Source organism: Drosophila tropicalis, unplaced genomic scaffold, assembly GCF_018151085.1.
Source record: "Drosophila tropicalis isolate 14030-0801.00 unplaced genomic scaffold, ASM1815108v1 contig_158, whole genome shotgun sequence".
NCBI classification, from domain to species: Eukaryota; Metazoa; Arthropoda; class Insecta; order Diptera; family Drosophilidae; genus Drosophila; species Drosophila tropicalis.
The window spans coordinates 13,786,503-13,809,038 of NW_027172602.1; the positions used below are offsets into that span (position 1 = coordinate 13,786,503).

General features: G+C 38.1%; 3 protein-coding genes across 22 annotated transcripts in view; 1 reads left to right on the forward strand and 2 right to left on the reverse strand.

The window, feature by feature from the left end:
* Positions 1-22,536, reverse strand: part of rg (rugose) — a 164,490-nt gene that overhangs the window by 70,574 nt on the left and 71,380 nt on the right. For 7 of the 20 annotated variants that reach the window (XR_011033891.1, XM_068303534.1, XM_068303533.1 and 4 more), the window contains exon 1: positions 8,094-8,229. The exons of 8 other annotated variants lie outside the window; for them this stretch is intronic. Coding sequence is in view for 1 of the 12 variants with exons in the window: in XM_068303531.1 (XP_068159632.1) it covers positions 8,094-8,141 (48 nt within the window). In the remaining 11 variants the exon portion in view is untranslated. Of the gene's footprint in view, positions 1-8,093; positions 8,291-8,370; positions 8,461-19,408; positions 19,668-22,536 lie in introns of those variants that run through there. 5 more of the 20 variants (XM_068303537.1, XM_068303536.1, XM_068303523.1 and 2 more) reach the window with 4 other exon arrangements.
* Positions 2,641-4,875, forward strand: LOC137586754 (uncharacterized). The gene is made up of 2 exons (XM_068302899.1): positions 2,641-3,492; positions 3,563-4,875. Exons 1-2 carry the CDS (start codon positions 2,830-2,832, stop codon positions 4,706-4,708), a joined length of 1,809 nt encoding a protein of 602 aa, XP_068159000.1. The 5' UTR covers positions 2,641-2,829; the 3' UTR covers positions 4,709-4,875.
* On the reverse strand, positions 8,325-19,449 carry LOC137583014 (uncharacterized). The gene is made up of 2 exons (XM_068297879.1): positions 19,321-19,449; positions 8,325-10,032 (listed from the first exon to the last, which is right to left on the reverse strand). Exon 2 carries the CDS (start codon positions 9,639-9,641, stop codon positions 8,325-8,327), a length of 1,317 nt encoding a protein of 438 aa, XP_068153980.1. The 5' UTR covers positions 9,642-10,032; positions 19,321-19,449.

Here is a 22,536-nt window from a genome sequence, read left to right on the forward strand (position 1 = left end):
CTTCCTCCCACTCTCCCCGCACACACACACATTTTTACTGAAATAGAAGACAGTTAATTAAAGGTCGTCTTTAGGCTCAGAAGAGAAAATAAAAATCGCATCATGTCTGTGATTAACTTATCAAATTTTTAAAGAATCTTCACATTGCGATAAGTTATCTAATTTTTAATGATTTCATGGTAGATAATGTCGCCTGACAAAACAAGAAATGTTAAATTATTTCAAAACGCAATAATATTTACTGCACAATAAACACTGCAACCTGGAATAAGTTCCATTTTTCAGACACAGCGATCGTTAATGGATTTGACCATTAGTTAACGATACTAATTGCCATAAACTGTAATTAATTGTGCAAATCTGATTAAAAGATAGAAAACAAAAACCAATTCTTGCCTTTACTTTTATAAATCTTTTTGATCCAAGAGAGTCGGAGAAAAGTTAGGGTTGTAGAATGGATACTTGCCTCATGGTGATGGCACCTAGGAAAGTTGGAGGCAACTTTCAACTTTGTGTGGCCATAGACGGGGCTGATGCTGGTAGTGGGGTGAAGTGGGGTGGGGTTGGTCGGGTGGACAAACTGAAAACTTTGCAAATGAATGGCAAGGCATTGAAATAATGAGCCGTATTTACATTTCAAAGCATACAAAGCGGCAACAAAGCATAAAAAAGGGATAAAAGCGAAACCGAAGAGCAACATAAGCAAAGGGCACAGAGGGATAGGATATAGCTGGATACGGTAAGAGGTATAGCCGGATAGGGAATGGAATTGAAAATAGGATTGTGTGCATGGAGTCGTAGGTGAGGGTGACGGTGAAAGGGGAGTGAGAGGCAAGGGGGATTGGGGACTAAATTTAGAGCCAAGCATTCTTTGGCCTGGGGATTGCATACAATTTGTTTTATGGCCTGGCGTGCACATTAAACGCACACTTAATCACACGCATACGGGGGCGTGGCGTGAGACGCCCCCAATTGCAGACCTCAGCATCAGCAGTAGTAGCCATTCCATTCCTTTCTTCCGAACCTGCCGACCCAACCATTATCCAGCCATAACTAAGGCGACAAATCAAATTGATTTCGTTTTGCTTTTTGTTTTTCCTATTTTATTATTTCTTTCTGTGGCTTCCCCCCTTTTTGGCTCTTGGTGTTGCTGTTGGTGTGTTCCGCGTTGCCTTATTAAATCACTCTTGTTACCATTTGAAATGTGCTAAACTTGGCCCCATCGAAAACCCATGACCACACCCACATGTCCCACGCGTTGTATAAGTAATATGATTCTCAGCATTTTTTTCTCCTTGCCTTTTTTCTTCGTGTTCAGTATTCGGTTGCTCAATTTATTGGCAAATGCGGCAGCGGCGGCATCGGCAGGACATCATCAAATGTTGAAAGTAAATGATATTTGTGGGCTTGTGGCTGGCTTTCTTGGAATTATGCTTCAAGCTCGCTGAGTGACTGACATCCAAGAACAACGACAAGAACAACAACAACAACAACAACAACAACAAGCGAAATAACAACAGCAAAACAAACAATGCGAGGCAGATGACGCCACACGAAGAGACGGCATTCAGCCACAAGCAAATTGATGGCAAGCAGGGATGAGAGGCGACTTTGTTCTGTCTGTTCTTATTCTGCCTGCCTTTGGGCTTGTGTGTAAATCAATATAAGACCTGCCTTATAGCCCAGAACTAAGTGGCGAGGGATTCACCACAAAAGCGCCGAAAAATCTTTGCTTAAAGTGAGAACCGAAAATAAATACAAACAAATAAATATTATTAAGTATCAACATGTAATATTTTGGTCACAAAAAAAACCAACCTCATTCAAATTATGATTTTCATTGGACAGACACAAGAACAGGATCTGAGTCACTTTCATGGATTCAATAGATAATGCAAAGAGCTTACTAACTACCTATTTCATTCCTTTAAACTAACTTTTGTGATTAATGTTTTAAACAGTAATGGTGTAAGAAAAATTGTGAAATGATTTATTGTTGGACCGAATGAGCAAATATTTTGTATACAAAGTTAAAACGGTGTGAAATTGAGAGGTAAACAAGTTAATTTCTTTTTTCACATAGTGAATTTCAATATTCGAGGTAGCCGACACGAAAAGAAATGTGCAGTGTTGCCCTAGCCCCTTGACATTTCAGCGGGGCATGTAATCCAATTTGCACCTGCAACAGTGCGACACCTCCAAAAGGCAAAGCAGGCGGAAGTAAGTGCAGCAACTCCCTCCTCACGACTTCTCGATTCTCCCCAATTACACTAAAAACCAGTGGCCCGGGTTAACTTCGGCCTTGCTGCAGTTTGTATACCCTTGCTAGTACATGTTGTACTTTTTCCTTACTCCTACATAGTAGTCCGATCCTGCTAAATCCGATATGTTAAAGTCCTGCAAGAGCCTTTTATAGCTTTATGCGTCAACAGGCGGGAGGTCTTAATTTTGAACTCGTCATTTTGATAAAGAACTTACACACTTCGTATGGTCGGAGATTCTTTTTGCAAGGGTAAAAAGCATCACTTAACCGGAGAGAACCCTCAAGTGGTTGACAAAAAATAAACGAAACAACGAAAAGCCATATAAAAATGGGAAAAACGAGAGAAGTTCACAGTAAATCGTTGAGTCAAATCAAACTTTCGTTTTATCATCACTCACACAGAGACTAAAACACATACCTAAGGAGCCAAGGCCAAAATTTTATATAAAATTAGAAACTACAACAGACACAACGGAGAACGGGGAATACAAAACGAAACGAAATTTTTTGAAAACAATTCTACAAATTAGCTGAAACGGATAAACGGAAGAAGGCCAAGACGCAATATGCCTATGACACTGCCATGTGCGTCGAAGCGCAGCACAATGACCCTGCATCCTGATTGCTATGATAAGCGTGGACGTAAAATTTATGTAGACTCGCCAGCTCCAAATGTGCTACAAGAGCCGGATATAGTATCCTGTGGCAATCGTGGCGGCGGTGGTAAATTAAGACCAGGTTCAAAGCAACAACAACAGCAGCAGCAACGACGTACTTTGCCACCTGGCACACGAGCACCAGGTTCAGTGGCATCAGGAAGAGCTGCTGCTGCTGCTGCTGGTGCACGTGGCGGATCTCTAGCTGGAAGTCGTCGCAAATTTGGCAATAAACCATCACCGTCGCAGAAACGTCTTGAGGGAGCCAAAGCGACCTTCTTTCATGTCCAGGGACAATCATGGGAATCGAAAGGGTTCGCTCAGCTGGATGCCGAAGAGGTGGAACGTATGCGTGCGACCCGTCCACGAACAGCTGAAGAGAAACTGTACGACCAGGAGCGACGACTAGATGAGCAGCGTCGTTATAATGAGGAGGCAGAACGCATACGAAACTATTTCCATGATATTGATGAAATACGTCGTGAGAAGGAAAGGGAAAAGGAAAGAGAGCAAGATGCTCTGGCCGAAGAAAATATCGATGAGGAAACGCGTACAGAAGCTAAGCGTCTACAGGTAGGTGTTTGTAGACTATATCTAGCGAACAATCGTCTATAAGTATACGTTGTCGTTTGTGGTCTAACAGGTCCTTCATAAAGCCTTAAACTCTCGCTACGAGTCGGATGTGCGTGTTAAAGAAGCAACGCGCGCCATCAATGAGGCAAAATGTAGTGCCATGTGGACCGCCCAGATACAAGAGCGTCGTCTTCTCGATCGTATCAAGGCCAACTTCGATGAAGAACAGAATAAGAAGAATGACGAATATAATCAATCCAAATGGGGCACTCTGGAGCAGAGGGACGTAAATGAAGTCGAGAAGCGTGCGAAATTCGGCAATGCTGTACGTCAACAGATAAGTGATCGTGAAAAATTACGCTTTATGGCTCAAGATCGAAGTCGGGATGAGGCCAAACAGGTGCAGGCCGCCATCGATGAATTTAAACGTTTCGAGGCCGAGCAGGCCATCCTTAATAATACACGTAAATCGGCCTATCGTGATGAATTGCACAAGTATATTAAATTGCATAAGGACTTCTGTCGTCTGATGTGCGAGCAAGAGCAGCGCGACGAGAGGCGCGCCTATGATTATGTTCTCGAAAAGGAAAAGAAACGCAAGGCGGACCGTGCTGAACGTGAGGCTATTGAAGCCGATCATAAGCGCAAACGGGATATATTGTACGCTGTGCAGCAGAAGATAATCGATGCCAAGGATAACCGTGATGAAATGCGTTTCCTTGCCGAACGTGAACGTTTGGAGCGACGTTATCGCGATGAGGAGCGTCAGGCAGCAGAAAAGGAACGTCGTCTTGTGACCGAACTCAAGCAAGCGAATCTCGATCAAATGGAGCAGATAAGCAAATTGAAAGCCTGCTATTATGTGCAACGTGAAAAGGAACTGAAAGAAATCCTCAAGGATCACAAAAAATTCGAAGAGGAGAAAAAGAAAGAAGCCGAACAGCTGCTTGCCAAGAAGGATGACCTGCGCTCTGCAGTGGCCATGCAAATGGAGGAGCGAGAGAAGATCCGTCGCCGTGATCAGGAGGAGGAACGTTTAAATTATGAGAAATTACGGGCAGCTGAAGCTGTGCGACAGAAAGAGATCGATATGGTTATCGCTGTTAAATTGGATGATTTGGCTAAAAAAAATTGTCTACCAAACGTTACACTGCGTTCGCTGACCGGACGATTGACCTATGCGGGTCAAAAGAAATTGGGCGCCAATTTAAGTTAGATGATGATTTTGGGTTTTTTGCTTCCATTCGTTTTATTTCATTCTATTTCAATATGCACACACACACACACACGGACACACTCGCACACATTTGTTTAGACGACAATGCTCTCCTCCATCTCTACCCACACCTCTTGAAAAAGAGTGGCATTAAAACTTAAAGCATACTTTTGTGGTGGCAACTTTTTTCTCTTTTCTTTCATTCTTTCTTTTTTATTGTTATTTTTTTTTTCCATTTTCTGTTTTTCGTTATTTTCGTTTTTTGTTCCGTCATTTGCAGACTTTTCAACTTCAACAGCAACAAGAACAACCAACAATAATGGGGCATCATCATTAATTTGGTGGATAATATTTTAGAAATTTTCTGTTTGTTTTATTTAAAGAGTCAAGTGATTTAAAGAGGGGGAAACCGAGGAAAAGGTTAGGGATAGGAGCATGATAAAGCATATTAAGCATCTGGCTTTACTTTTATAAACAGAGAAGAAGAAAATTCGAGGCCTTTGTCAAGGGGTATCTCTCAATACGCACAGAAGGGGGTCAATAAAAAGTATACAATAATTTATGTAAATGAAGTTAGACTACTGTCTATTGTCTCATTGAAATGAATCGAAGAAAAAAGAATGCCGAACCGATCTCTCATCAGCAGTAATTTATGGTATTGGCCCCTATTTACTCTTCATTAAAGGTAAAGATAAAAACCGTGGTCTCATTTGCCTCGAAGCTACGTTCTTTTAATCGGCCCCTTCTTGTTAGGGAACTACGTTCATGAACTATTTTAACATATCAACAGAAAGCGGGAGAGAGAGACAGCGAGCAAGGATATAGACAGAGACTGGGAGTGGAGTTCAGCAAAAAGTTGCTCAGAGAAAAGTTGCTTCATTCGTTGTTGATTAATTGAGTTGGATTTTTGGACTAGTCGTTTTGCTTGCCTCTTCCATTCTTTCTATCAAAGCTAATATGTCTTGTTGTCATGATTAACCAGACAAACCCATCACAGCCCAATCCGACCAAACCAAACCTGGCCCAAGCCAAGCTAAGCCAAGCAAAGCAAAGCCTAGCAAAGACAAAAGAAAGCCTTCCAAAATGAATGATTAACGAGAGATGAGTTTGCTAGAATATAAAATATGTTTAATCCCATAAATGGGGGCCTTTTTATCAATAACCCACACTCTCTGCTCTCTGTCTATCGTTTATAAAATCATGAATAGGGAAATATAGCTAAGCAATACATATGTATATGTATGTATAAATACTTTGTTTTAAAGAAAACAAAATGAAAAGACAAAAAACTATGAATTTGCAAATCTGTTTAATGATGCATGTGAAATGCAAATATTTGCCAAGATGTGGCCTTTATGAAGCTACTTGGCAACCCTACCATATGCACAGATACAAATACCAATACAAATAGACACATACACATGGAACTGAATGTATGTACATATATGTGTGTCTGTCTGTATGTATAAAGGATAATTGCCCATCATCCCGCATACACAAAAGGGGAACGGCAGCTGCTGGGCCAAAGGCTAGCGAAATCTGTAAAAATACGCACACCCACCCAAATCATCCACCCATATACACGCACATACACACACACACACACATATATATATAAAAGTGTGTACATATTGCATGCGTTTGTTTGCATGTATGTATGTATGTGGTAAAAACAAACAATAGTAAAACTGATTAAGTCGGGAAAACCACATCAAGCTAAACGATGATGAAGAAAAAGACCAAAAGATTACGAACAACACACACACTCACACATGGAAAATAAAAGCTAAAATGGTATAACAGAAGCGGGCCAAGAAATGAAAACGTAGCAAAAGCCGAGGGTTGAGAGAAGGGGCATTTGGTCGAAAAAAATAAAAAGAATAGCAAAAATGGGAATAAAGAACAGAGGACACACACATACACACACACACACATACACATACAAACATACACAAGGCAGAGTAACAAAAGCGGAAAAGGGAGCATAGGAAATAAAGAGGAATAGAGGGCAAAACACTACCACATATATACATACCCTCACATATATTGAATAATTGAAAAAGATTTTAAAAGATAGAGGGGGAGGATGTAAGGGAGAGAAAGAGAGAAGAACAGAGAATATGTTAAGGCATGGGGCTAGGCTGGTTGGCTGGTCAGGACTGTGACAATTTGTAAGATATGATAGTAATGCTCTATGACAACCAACCAAAAGCCCAGACTAAGAGCTGAGCGCGGTTGAGGTTCAAAAATGACAGCAAAATTAGTCATTGTCCTCGGCATCAGCTTCTGCCATTTGCATAGACCTTCCAGCTATGTGAATGTATGGTGTGTGTGTTTGTGTGTGTGTGAATGGTGGCAGGAGGTACAGATGGGTGTTTTGTTTGTTGTAGTTCCCTGACAATTATGTACAATTTACTTTGCATAACACTCGACAGCAGAGCTTGGAAAATAACACAACAGAACAAGAGAAGACAGAGACACGGAATGAGGAAAGAAATGCGGTTGAGTGACAGGTAAAAAGGAAAGGCGAATGGAGAGAACCGCCAACTAGTTAACATATCTATGAGAGACAACGTCCGGACTTTTACATTAAAATAGCTTTACCTACCATACAAGAAAATCTCAAAGGACACTCTAGATCTTGCGACACACACACAAATTACACTTTTAGAAAAATACAACAAATGGTAAAAAACTAATTAAACTAGTAAATCTAAAAAACTTTTTGAAAACTCCTTTTTATGAAATTATAGCGAATTTCAAAGTGATATACAATGCCTCGTTGGAAAATATTGGATAGTGAAATGAATTTGGATTCCATTATGCGTTTAAAAGTGAGGAAAATTATACATTTTCTGGTTTTACTTATAATGAGAAATCTTACTATTCAGTAGTAGCAATCTATGGTGCGTTTGCTGTGATGGATAATTTTGCTGCTGCAAAAAATAAACAGGTTACTTAGAAAATACGAGTAATATTATCCGTAAAGAGAGAAAGAGAGCGAGAGTTGGCTAAGTGATAGGTGAGTGAAGTGAGTAAATAAGTTAGTGAGAGGAACAGTGACGAAGAGATAGAGAGAGAGAAAGCTAGGTATACGATATTATCGCTGGTGGCTGCTTGTGAGACTGCGAGTGCTGATTAGTGGTGAATTAAACGAGCAGAGGTGATAATCGTGAGTATTGTTACTTTTACAGAGGCAAATGGAATGAAATTATGAAAAGTTAAACCAAAAGAAAAAAAAAAACAGAAATAAATGCAGTGCAAACTTTTATCGGTAGATAATTTTTTTAATTTTTGTTTTTTGCTGTTTCTTTTTTCGTTCTTTTTCTATCCATTTTGATCCATTTGTCATGGGTTTTTTTTTTTTGTTATTTTGTTTGCTAACCTTGTGTGGGGTAATTCTCTTTGGGCAATTTTGTGATTTTGGTTGCATATTGTTCGATTTTGGCTGAATTTGGACTTTGATTAGAAGAAGACTTTTGATTAAGTTTTGATACTATTTGTTTTGTTTTTGAGATTTAGTTTCAATTTCGGTGCAATTGTGAGAGTTTTGAGTTGAAATTATTGAATGAAAGATGGTGGTTTTGAAGGATTTTTGGTGGTGGTTGTGGATTTTTCAAAATTTCTCCGATATGCTATAGATGCGTTTAACGCTCACGCACTTGCGTCGCAGACGCTCGCACTCAATCTCACGGAAATCAGCATGCGATGATGCAATGGCCAGGCAATTGGAGCTGGCCGCCGTTGATGATGTAGTCGATGATGTCGCACCCTGTGTATGTGAATGTCCGCCAACAACACCGCCAACAATATCATCAATGGCTATGTGATGAATGCGGCGAGCAGATGATGCTGCACAAATATTTGGCTCACTTAAGGCTCCGCCAGTAATAGTTGCTGCAGTTGTTGGGGAATTTCTGGTACTGCTTGAACTACAAATATATGAATTATTCCGTTCGTGTAGATAGTTCCCTTCCTCCTCGTCGTCCTGCTCTACCTCGTCGCCGTCGTCGTCGTCGTCTTCCTCTGCCTGATGCTGGTGCAGATCTAGCTCTTCCTCTTGATAATCGCGATAGTGTTGCTGTTGCTGTTGCTGATATTTATTTTCGTCCTGACACTGACTGCAGATCTGATCGTCGTCTAAATGCCGATGATGATAGTGATGCTGATGTTGATGTTGACTGATAATCGCCCGTTTTAATTCAACCAGAAGGGCCGATGTTGGCGCAACTGGTTGAGGTTGACAATCGAAGAGGCTTGGTGCTATCTCACCCCCACCACTGCCGCCGCCAGCTGGAACAGTATTTGTGAGTGGCAAAGGTTGCGTGGTTATCACACCCAAGACACTGCTAGGACCAGCTGCTCCAGTCTCTGGATAGATGCGATTATCCGATGCAGTCGAACTAAATTTCGATAGCAATGACTTGGAGCTAGCCTTGTTTTTCAATTGCTGTTGCTGGAGATAGTAATAATCACGGGGCAACGATGATGTAGCATGTGCCGGATCCTCCGGATCGTAATAGCCCTGACGATATAGTCCGGGTGTGCTCAATGAGTGTGGTTGTTGCGACTGTTGATACGATTGCGAATGCGACTGTGACTGGGATTGGGACTGGGATTGCTCCTGATCGTAGGAATCGCTTATCACGCTGGCTGTTGAGGCTGTGGGTGTTGTGGAGCTGGTTAATGATGACTGAGAACCACCAGCAGCAGCTGCTGCAGCAGCGGCAGCAAATTGGGCACCCAGCAACGGAGTTAAGCCGGCGAGGAATTGTTCCTGCTGCTGTTGCTGGCGCTGTTCGTCTAATTCGCGGCGATAGGCCTCAATTTGATCGCTGGGCGATGGGGTGTTGCTATGAATGCAGCCTTGAAAGAAATCCAATGCTTCGTATAGGATAAAACACAGGCCCAGGACAAGAAATGTCTCCATCATAAGTAAATGCTGACAGCCATTTGGCTTAATAAGAAAGAAGCAAAAGCGAGAGCAAAACGAGAAAACGAAACGGAAACGAAACGGAAACGAAACGCAAACGAACGGAAACGAAACGAACTGTAGCACGGACCGTAAGTTTATACTCGCGCTCACTCAATCCCTGTTTGCTTTTTCTTGTCGCTTTTCGCGCGTTTTTTCTTAAATTGTTTTTGTAGATTGTTTTTCAGATTTTCGTTGCTTGGGTTGAATTTTCTCTTTTTGTCTATTTAAATTCAATTTGTTTGCTTTCAACACTTTGCCACTTCATTTTCATTTTTATTTGCATTTTCATTTCCATTTTTATTTAATTTTTTTTTTTGGTTTTGTTTCTCTTTTTTTTGGCGTTTTAATTCTGCTGAAATTGAGAATTGTGAGCATATTGCATTTTGGCTTTGTGTTATTCCAATGGGAATTAAATTCCAGTCACTCTGTTTCTTTTCTTTTTGATATTTTACGAGTGCGTGTGTGGGTGTGTGTGTGCAAAGTGAATCATTGTGGTATTGGAACACAGCAAGCAAACACATACAGACCACATATTTATTTATACAAATATTGCTATACAAAGATAGTTACACATACATACATACATATATTTAAAGATCGCTTTTAATGGAATATAAGTATACTTATGTTTGCATTTGTTTATGTGGTTCATTTGTTTTTAGTAGTAGTTATTATTATTATCATTATCTTTTTCTTGTGCTGTAAGCCTACAACATATACATATAGCGCAATTTGTGCGGTGGTGTATGTGTGTGCGTTTTTTTAGTAAGCATCGAACGAACTAAAAGTTTAAGAGAAAACCATAAAACAAGAAGCCAACTTTGTTGCATAGACAGACAGAGATAAAGAGAGAGAGAGATGGGAGACAGAAAGAGCTTATCGATAAGACCACAAAGAACACTGTATGTGGCAAATGAAAAACTCATAAAATTCTCATATAAATGAGTTTATATTCTACCATTTGGGACCATTTTCCTCAGCCAAAACAAGTCAAAGACTTTAATACAAGCTGAATTAATTTAAATAGATGCCACGGTTAAAGTGAAAGTCTTTTTTAGTTTCATTCATCTCTCTCTGTATCACCATCTATGAAATAAAAAATTCGTTCTTTCCACAAATAAAAGAGATACACACATCAAAGCTTGTGGACCTCGGCAAAGACATATATGTACAATAATCTACCTAATCTCAGGGTATATAGTATAACTATCTAAGATAGAAAGCAGCGCTACCTGTTGTAAGTAACTACATGGATATTCGATGGCTAATTTTGTGCTTTAAGTTTCAATTTTAATCGATTTGCATTGCAGCACAATGCAATTTCCAGACAAATTAAATATTTGCCAAAAAATATTTTGTTTTCTGTACGTTCTGTTGGTTTGAGTTCGTTGGTTTATTGTTGTTGCCATTTCAATGGTTATTCTTTGGTTGCACCATTGAGGATATTTCGCTTTTTGTTTTTTTGTTTTGTGTCTGTTCCCCTGTTCTCCACACCACTCTTCTCGATATCTGGTCACCGCGTTTTTTTTTTCTGCCACTGCCTCTGGTCTGTAGTTCTTTGTGCCCCACTTTATTATGGTCGTTTGAATTTGTTTTTCATGGCAAAGGGGCGAAAGCGAAAAGCGGAAGGAGAATGCGAAATACCCCAAAATCTGCAATAGGAAAAAACTGAAAAACTGGTAAACTGGTTGGCTGCTCAGTTGGTTGGTTGGTTGTAGTAGCAGCTCCCAAAGCTGCCATTGTTTACTATAAAGCTTGTACTTTACACCCTGCTGTCATTATTATTACTACTATTATTGCCGAATTGTTGCACTGCATAGATTTATAGAACGTGGCCATAGCAAAAGAGTTGCACATAGAGATAGAAAGAGAGAGAGAGAGAAGGAGAAAGGCAAATGGAAAAAAGTCATGCATTGCACAATTTGTACCTTTTGAATAAAATTGCAATGAAATGTAATTCGGAGAAAAAAAGCGACTTTAAATCATTTAATTGAGAACAAATCGAAATAAAGTCGCTTTAGGATCGACATCTGCGCACACAAATGTCAGTTTATCTATATATGTATAGTCGACATATAGCAACAGTGATTCTAATGGAAATCAGTTCATCGGCAACGTCACTCAATGGGTATTTTTAATTTTAAATGATAAAGAGAAGAAGATAATTTAAGTAATACGTAAAGCATTAAATAGTAAATTAAACTATTGTGAAATTACTAAATTGAAGTTAGTCGGAGTCTTCATATATTTCTGATTTATCAATTTTGATTGAAAAGAAATGTGTTCATTTACAACCATTTAACAGCCATAATCATAATAATAAAAACCTTAAGATGAAAAAAAAGCAAATTGAAATTGAAACACTTTACAGTACAATACACACATGCACACATATCCACACACATACACACACACACAGGCACATGGAAAGAGGACAAGCAGAAAGCTAGGGGAGACAACGATTGAACCTGAACCCAAATGATGTTACCGCCGAGAAGTGAGGATATACATACATAAATATAGTACCACAAGCCAATGATGTGGAAAAGGGCAGGACAGGCCAGAACCAAAGACAGGACCCAAGAAGAGAGAAAGGAGAACAGAACACAGGGACAGTCCCAAGCCGTATCCCTTTTTTTTTCGCCCATCAAAATGCACAACGTGTCGTTATTTATACGTCCTTGCCCCACACTTTCCCGTTACCCCAGCCCCGTAGTCTGTCTTAACTCCACGTTAAAGCCACAAAGCAGGCCGAGAAATCGAATTCGGACATTGAACATTGTCCAGAAGGGGAGAGGAATGGCCAAAGTGTAGAAGGTAAGGTAACACAAAAGCAATTCAACCGTAGCATTGACTGCAGTTTTTCTTTTTGCTCTTCTTTTTTTTTATATATATGTATATATGTATTTTTTTCCTTTTTGTTGTTTCTATGGATTATGCAACTTGACCAATTGTTCAGGGGCGCGGCTACAAATGGATAAAAACATTTCAAAATGCCCTTCTCTGTTCGACGGGTATATCGTTTCTATCAAAATTTTGGAAAACTTCTACGACATTGTTGAAAATGCTCGAAATTAACCAAATTCGCCAGCGATAGGTTTGAAGCAGAAATATATTAAAAATCATTCTAGAGGGTATTGACATAAAACATTATTCTTTTTCAATACACTTTTTTTTGTTACTTCGATTTGTGTCGATTGTGATTTTATTTGTTTTTTTCCTTGCTTTCGTTTGGTATGTATTTTTTTCTTTTATTTTTCTGTGTGCTCTTTAATTAAATTTTTAATGTCTGAAAAGAGGAAGAAAAAGTTTTTGCAACTTCAAACAAATTCCAAGTAATTGCACATTGAAATTGACAGAGAACAAGAGGAGACGAGAAGATTGAGATGGAAGACAGAGGAAGTAGGAGATGAAGGTGAAGGTAGAAAGGAATGGCGAAGCTGCAGCCAGGGCCAAGTTAAGGGCACAACATTGTTATGCTCACGTTAACTTTACATGGAACACTCTGAGATGCCCCTCTCTTTCTATCTATCAAATGGTGTCCCTCTTCCGCCCTTACTCCTTCTCCATTATGCTTTGTTTGTGTGTGTCTAAAGTTTTGGCCGAAACAAGCAACAATAACAAGGCGAAACAAGACCAGAGACTGATGTAGATGTCTGACTTTTTTGTGGCCGGAAAGGGAATGGGTGGTTGTGTGGGTGGAGGAGTAGGACGAATTGCACTGGCAGCGGCAGCAAAACATTTTTCAACAATTTAATCATTAAAAGCCATTAAAAGCAAAGCAAACAACACCGGCAACAACATCTCCAGCAGCAGCAACAACAGATGTGGCAAGGATTTCTTTCTTACATTTTGATTTTTCTCACTCACTCCCTCTACCTTTAACTCTCACTCTCTCTCTCGTTTTTCCTCAAGTTTAGTTGGGTTTATTTTCCGTTTTTCTTTTCGTTTATGATGGCGCCTTTAGCTACAGTAACAGCTACAGCTACTTGTGTTAGCATTTGCCATCGCATTTCCCTTCCAGCCCCACCCATTTCCAGCCCGTTTGTAATTGCCATACAATGCAGCTGTGATTATGGGTTTCGGCCATAAGAGAGATGTGCCAACAGTAGTACTCGCAGAGGCAGCAGGCGTTAATTTGATTCTGCTTTTTTTTCTTTGCCTTTGTATTTCGTGTTATGAAATTAAATTCCGGGTTTTTTTTTTTTTTGCTTTTGTGTTGTTATTCATGACATTTAATATGCCAGGAAAAAAGTAAAAATCAGATAGAGAGAGATGAAAAGAGTTAAAGAAATAAAAAGCAACTATTAAGTATAACCATCGAGCTATTGTTTTAACACCAGCAACTATCATACCAAATAAATGTAAAACCTAATTGGAAATATCGAACTATAGTAAACTATAATTGGCATTTATCCGAATGAGATGGGTATTCACTGATAGTCAGGATAACAAGGTGCATTTGCAGAGCAGTGTAAATCAAATCGATTTTAAGGCCAATTGGGTTTGGTTACTTTACTGAGACTTGAAGAGAAAACGCTATTCATAAAATTCCCGATTCAGTGGAAACTAATTTGTACAAAGTTTCGGAACACTTTTACAATGTTACTACAAATTAAGAATAGCACAGATGATACTACATATTTTGAAAATTTTCTCATTTTGGTGTGCTTCCTTTGGTTTTTTTTTTTTGTTTTTGTAGCACACACACACACACACACCCAACACAATGAAGTGGATGTGGCCGTCAGCAGCAGCAGCAGCAGCAGTAAAACAGCTGCAGCAGTTACAAATTCCAGCAGCAGCAGTTGTATGTAGTACGTTATTGCAGTAGTAGTTTTTAATGCCCTTTCATTGGGCTAAGGGCAAAGAAATTTGCAGCAGCTTCTAGTCAGAATGACATATAGTGCACTTAATCAACACAATATATGTACATACGACTTTCTGTGTATATGGTGCTGCATACGTCTAGAATATGGTGTGTGTGTGTGTGTGTCCACACGAGTATAAAACTTTTCAATTTAAATTCTGTTTCTATTTTTGATAACTTTTTTAATCCAAATTTAACTATGTTTCATTTTATTCATTAAAAGGAATAACTGTCTCTGTGAACGTAACTCTAAATTAAAATTCTTCAGAGATAAGATGTGTTCTTTTTAAAGTCAGATTTCATTAGGAAAAATCTTCTTTGAGAAAGTATTTATAATCATAAAACAACTAGTTGAGCAATGAAAAAACACAAAAAGAAACAAATACAATTGACTGTCCGTATAATGTTAATTTACCCAACATGAGTGTTGCGCTGCTCGTTATTGTTATGGGGCCAGCAGAGTAGGCCAGGGATCCGGATGCAAGCACATGGACACGAAAACAGTCCTAGGCTAGGTCAGGTCATGCTAACCTCTTTTCTTTCTCCCCCTCTCTAATTGTTGTTGGCAGCTGTTGTTGGCCTTGCCTGCAGCATAAATTTTTAAATTGCTTGCCCCAAAAAGAGTGATGCATCACCTTCTTCGTCTTCTGCACCTCTTCCATGACCACCTCATCTGCTCCGATCATTGCCTATCCTTACCACAAATATATGTAAAGCTCCTTATACTGCGGCTTGTCAACTGCAGCAACCTTCACCTTGTACGCCACTCCCACATACACACACACACACTCATCAGACAATGTAACCAAAGTGACAAAATAATTACAACAAATTTCGCATTCGAATCGATTTGCCCTGCAATCGAATTTATCGAAAACTATTACAATGTTTTTGCATTTCATCGAGAAGATAGTAAACAAAATCTTTAAAAGAGCCTAAAAGTTTGTGCAGATTTATTTACAACTGTAATGATTTTTTCACTTAATGGACACTGAATTTCCTTTCAAGGAAATGAAATGACAAATAAAATGGAATTTCCCTTCCATTCATTTATGCCCATATATCAGTCTGATCCGTGACCCTACCCATTCACAACACACAATCAGAGAGCTCCAGTAATTCATTTAAATGTCTCCACATGAATTTTCATATTTATAATGTCTGCCGCTGTTGCCATAAGACAGAATGAGCCAGTCAATACAGGGAAGAGAAAAAGAGGGAGAGAGAGAGAGAGAACACCATTCTCAGGCCGCTTATTTCACAAAAGAAATTCCTGTGAACCATTTTTCATACGGCACTGAACTAAACGGTATGGGCAGGGTAAACAAAATGACAAAAAGTATATATACAACATATTAAACCCCCAATATATGCGTATATATATGTGAATGTAGAAAGCATGCCATGTTGTACTATATCGAACGAAAGTCGAAAGAATTTGAATTTAAAAGAAAATACATGCAAGATTTATCCCTATAGTTTACATATTAATCCTCCATATTAAATATGCTTAAGTGCAACTCTTTAAACGTACACAAATGTTTCGTTTGTTCGGTTCTTGGTTAATTATTTTCCTCCATTGAACCATGGTGGCGGACTGAGGCACTTCAAGATAAACTCCACAGCGACGGCGATGGATGCGGCAACGCCTTGAGAGAAAATGTCCTAATGGCTCAGTTGTTTGATTTGCAAATTGAACGAAAACAAAGTTCAAAGCTGCCAAAGCCGCGAGATAGCAATGAGAGATAAAGAAACGGGCGAGCCCGAGAGAGCAAAAGACAAGAGTAAGGAAAATACGTAGGGGAAAGCAAACGATTAAGAAAGCCACTGGCAAAAGGAAGGAAGAAAGGAAACACAGGAAGAAATCTTAAAGAGTTCAATTGTTTACTTTGGAAAATTTTCTTAAATTGTTTGAAAAACTGCACAAACTTGGTATCGATGTTGTTGGACACACAGTTTGTCGGTATCAAAGAGATGTTTTTCTATTTGACCATATTTGTCTGTGCCTCAATGTTCAAATTCAAAAAGCAGTTGGTATCCATTTGACAATTTCCATGCTAAATATTTCACGCAAATACTTTTATTATTTCTAAGAGATAATATATGGGATTCCAACAAACTAAGGAATGGTAAATAGAAACACCATCAAATGAAAATATTACACAAGAATTGACACAACAAAATAAGTGCAAAAGACAGGTGGGATCGACATCGTGAGACCTTTTCGAAAAAGAAGAAAAAAATTGAACAGAATAAAAGGGTAAACTACCTAAGTGTGTGAAAGGAATAAAAGATGCTGTCAGAGAATGACGTTAATATGGCCTGATAAGTATTGACATAAGTGAAGAAGACACAACGAGAGAGAGAGGCAAAATCAAGTTGAGCTCCAGTGGTGACAAGTGGCAAACAAATATGTAGAAATCAGTAAGCTGTCTCTCCATCTCTTTTTGTTGGGCACTCTTTGGCTATCTGCCATCTCTTTCTACCTTTCTTTCTCGCCTTTTTCACTATCCAAACCAATTGCCATTTTACAATGATGATGTAATTGATTTTTAAGCAAATACAAATACGTTTTTACAGAGAAAAAGGCAAAGAGAGACAAAGCCAGTTTTCGGAAAGGAGGAAAGACGAGTATCGGTGTTGAATCGGTTGGGTAAGCGAATGGCAAAAGAAATTGTCAAAGTGAAAGAGGCAAGAAACGTGCAAACATCGATGACGAGTGCTTGTTTAAAATCTTAGCCTAACATGCCCCGCCCACTAACCAACATCCACCTACCATTCCACACACACACACACACACACTAACAACCGCGCGGCGTGTAAATCAGGTAAAAGCATACAAAATCAACAGGACTCTAACAGTAGATGACAATTTTTATTGATCGACAAGTAATATTGAAATAATTTTATTAAAATTAAATAAGAGGTAAATAATAAATAGTAGTTTAGCAAGTTCTTAAGAATTTTAATCTGGAACACTTGTGTGTATGGAATCCAAAAAACCAGTTTGATATTATATAACCTAATTTGAATATTGGTTGTCTGTCTAATATGGCATATTGACATCTAACATTTAAACATTAATCGAATTATAGGGTATACAAGAAATCATATGCCAGAGGAAGATAGATGCAGGTGAGCCACAACCAAGCATCCAGTTCCTTCAAAGCAAACGTATGTGTCTATGTGTGTGTGGGTGTGCAGCCACTTTTGAGCGCTTGTACAACGGGCACGACTTTGCTTTATTTACACTTGGTCCATACATCAACACAAACATTCGACAATAAAAAGAAGGATAAAAAGAAAACAGAACACATAAAAGTTACCCAAAAGGATAGGAGGAAAAACGAAAAGAAAAGAAAAAAGGTACAGAAGAATATTTGCTGTTTTTTGGCTTCTCTGGTTTTTGCTCTACCAAGAACATAAAAATGAAAGAAATTAACTTCAACAATTTAACCTTGCCTACTTTTTGGTTGCGTTATCTCAGTGTTTTTCTTTTGTCTTTTCTTTGTATTAACAATCAACTCAATCTTCACCTTTGTCTTCTCTTACTCTCTCTCACTCACTCTCTCTCTCTCTCTCTCTCCCTCTTATGGTTTTTTTCTATATGCCTGATTTTGACCCGTCCCTTTTCCTCTTTTATACTTTATTGACTTTAATTGAAAAAATCATCAGCAATTAGATTTTTTTTTTTAAGGTAAGGGAAGATATTTTCAATTGCATTAAAATTAGTTTCACTATAATCGACAAATTTGCTGGTGTCGTATCGGCCATATGCTATAAAGCACAGAAGAAAGAGGAATGTATATTTTTCTCAAAAAAGCAATTTGTCACTTTTCATCATTTATCAATTTTTTATCAGCTTTTGCAGACTATTGGCTAGGAGAGTCGCATTAGTTTCATATTTAGAATAACTAGTTTTAACCAATTTTCAAGGACGCTCTGAAGAACAACTTTCCTTCAATTCGCTGTTCCGTGATTCTGTGATAATAATTATTATCTATTGTAAGCAGCAATATAAGAGTAAAAGTTTGTTGTTTTAAAACTTTAGTGGAAGACACAGCAATTTCCATAGCTAAAGAAAAATGAATTTCATTTGAGTAATCAACAACACTTCGTAACTGAATAATATATCAACTTTCTAGATCAATCTCAAAATCCAGAATCGCTAGATTACCATTCTGATGATTGGTCACTATGTTAACTTTAAAATGTAAGGAATTAAATATCTTTAGCACTGGAAAGTAAGCAAATTGTCCTTAGCCTAATGTCCAATCAAAAGCGCGTCGCAGTTATATCTTTAAGTATTTATAATAACATCACAGACAATATAATAAATGTTTACATATGTATATATATGTATATAGATAGATATATGTATTATATAGGAATGTAACTGAAATTATTTCGCTTATATGGATTCCTTATTTATTTATTGTTATGTATTTCCTTTAATTTTATTGTTGAGTGATTTCGCAAACACCCATACTCACACACCCATGCTCACACACTCATACGCACACACACACACACACACACACACAGTGCCCCGTTTATGTGATTTTGTTTTTATTACTGCTGCTTGTTTTATTATTACTATTTTATTCTTTTGTCTTTTTTAAAAGTTTTCATGTTGTGTTCCATTTTTCTGGTTAATCCATATTTTGATTTGTTTATTTTTTTATTTCTTAGCTTTGCACTGTTTTAATTTAAATACACTGAACAAAAAATATTAAAAATACAAGATTCAATCATGAATTCATTTACATTAGCGTGATTTTGGGCGCGCGTTATTTTTGATTTCTTTTTCATATTTGTTTTTGTTGTTTTTGTTTTTTATTATTATTATTGTTACATTTGTTTGGTCTCCTCCCTTCATTTGTCCTTTTGTGGCTGCTGTTGTTCTTGCGTATTGTTGTTGATAGGCGTTGTTTTTTTGTTTTTGTTTTGGTTTTCTTCTTGTTGTTTTTTATACATTTACACACAGTATATATGTATATTATGTTGTTTTTCCTGTTAATTTTTTTTTATTATTATGTTTTTTTGTTTTGTTTTGCTTTTTTCTTTTTTATAGCGTTCACGACAACCGCTTGACGCCCGTATAGAAAACAGACTGCAGGAGCCAAGGCAAGATTTATCCCAACAGAACACGGCACACGCAGAGATGATGCCGATGCGAATGCCGAAACCGAGTGCCGAAGCTGAGGCTGGAGCCAAAGCCGAAACCCCAAGCCGATGTCAAACGACGTTGGCCGTATAGCGGTAAAATTTGTTTTCGTCAATGGAGCAAACAGCCAGCATCCGCTTACTTTTCGTGTCTGTGTTCTTATATGTGTTTGTGTGTGTGTCAGCGCGCACGCACTATTTACACACATAGACGCCCACACAGACATTCAGCATTGTGCTCTGTTAGTGGTGAGAAAGCTCAAGACCAGGTGTGGTGAATATTTAAATTCGAGCACCTTTTCAAAAGAGAATTTGTAACCGCCAAGATCAGTATTCTCTGAAAGAAATGTACACAGTACGCTTTCGAATGGATTGAATAATCGTTAGTTTATCGTTTTTCACTTTTGTTGCGTTTCGAAATTCTACATGTCGTATGAGTGTTATCAATCATACGACATGTTGTTCGAATATTGCTTGCTGCTGTCGTTGCCAAATGAATGGAATAACAATAAGCAATAAATTTCCAGATTTATACACAAATAATCAACGTTTTTATTATCAAATCAAATATCGTGTATCTTTTGTTCAATTTGCCCGTATGGGTAATTCAAACGGAAAAAAATGAAATATTGATTTGATTCTATTTAAAACCCCAGAAACAAAGCAAACAAATTACTTTCGAAAACCAAAATCACGTTTTTAACTTTTGGTATCGTCTGATTTTTATTCTGTTCTATTAAACTCTCTCTTCTTTTGGCCTCTCTTTGCTTTTCGCTTTCTCTCTCTGTCTTTGTCTCTTAAAGGACACTATTCAACATAGAAAAGAGAGAGCGTCGTGTGGGAGAAAGCAGAGCTTTTACTTTGAAAAAGCTTTTTTGACAATTGCAACAGTTACGAAGAACACCATCTTCTGCATAAAGTGCTTGTCCTATTGTTGATGGTAAGGTTGGATGGATGATGATGGTCATTATATGTTTGTAAGTACATATGTGTGTGGTATTCTCACACACACCCACACCCATCCCGGCCAAATACGCCATTTCTGCCTCCTGCCGCCTTCTCATTCTCTTCCTGTGTATGCCCGGCAAGAGCATTCATGTTGTTACTAGAAGCTAATTTGAACGAAATTAAGCAAACATTTAATGAAGCAATTAGCAAATGTTGGCAGCTGCTCCTATAACCCCAAACCCCGGAGTCCGCTCAATATCCCTACCTATCCTCTGGCCACGCCCTCAAACCCTTGGCTCTACTTTATCCCCATTTCTTGCGGTTTGTGGTAAGTACGGTATATAGTATTTAGTATCCAATAGACTTCCACATACGTAAGTATGTATGTACATATGTATGTACTTATGTATATACTATATACTTTCGTATTTTATGTAGACGCACTTCCGATTTAAGCCGTGTCGGGGCGTTAGGTAAACGACCTTCTCCCCAAAATACCATTGCCCCTTGTATTAATAGATTTGTATACGTACATATTTCTTGCCTGAACGCACTTTAAGCAACTTAAAAAAACGAAAAAGGGAGTTTAGACCTCCCTTCTTAAGAGCGTATGTGGGTTCATCTTTTATCTGTTCCAATTGCGTTTACTTACCTGAAAAGAGACAAGAATAAAAACGAAGATAAAGGAGATTAGTAAAAGAGTATTAGAAGACAAAATTTAAACATAGGGAAATCTCATTCATGCCATCTAAATAATATTCAACTCTTTATGCCTTACGATATATTGAGAGATGTTTGTCCCCTATTATGTACATGTCGTGTAAATAATTTTCCAATTGACACTTTCAACTGATTGTGTGCAAGCCTGTATAGCAGTTATCAATCAAGCACACGCATACAACATACACAACTTTAAAGGAATTTCAAGTCGACCTTTTGATTTTTAAAGACCTCAGAAAGATGTACATACAAACAACAATAATAATAATAATCACAGAAAGGAGAGAGAATAGGCAGAAAAAAGAAAATGCAAAGGCGATTTGAGTTTCACTAGTAGTTGGTTGGGTTCATTGGTCAAGCGTTTAAGAATTACAACAACCATAACAAAAGCAAAGCAGCAACAAGAGTAGAAATCAGGCATCAAAAAAAAATTGTTGTTAGATATGCGGCAACACAGACATACACAGACACACACACACACACACACACATATATATACGCACAAAAAAGGCAATCAAAATGCGGTCATTTGTCGTCATGTGTCCCTTTTACTCTGCTTTATTTTTTTTCTTCGTTCTTGGTACTTTTGTTGATTTCTATTTGATGATACCCTTCAACGTGGGTTTCAGCCTCTCCGATAACAAATAAAATTGTTTCTTTGAATATTTGAAAAAGTTTGAAAACGAAAATGTAACCTTGATTAAAATTTTTGTTTTTAAGAACACATTGTAAGTTCCGTCAGTTTCAGGTCACAATTTTATTTTAGACTCAAATATAGAATTGAAATAATTATATTTTATCCATCATATCATTTCAGGTCCATCTACTTATAATTTTACCTTTTATGATTACTTTCCTAAAGAGCATTTCAACAGTTCACAATTGAGTATATCATTTTCCCCACATCAAGGACGGCGAACTAAAGTATGTGGATAATATTTGAATAAACCCCATTCGACTGTTGCGATTGGCACTGCAGACGATAGCGACAGGGACATTATATCTGCAATAACAACTAACAAACGTTGTACTTGACAACCAGGTTACAAACATAAGCCAAGTTTCTGGCACAATTTAAGCATCTAATTGGTATCGTCGGAAAAACTATACTACACCAGTTTCTTTTTGGCCAACAGGGAAGCGAAGACG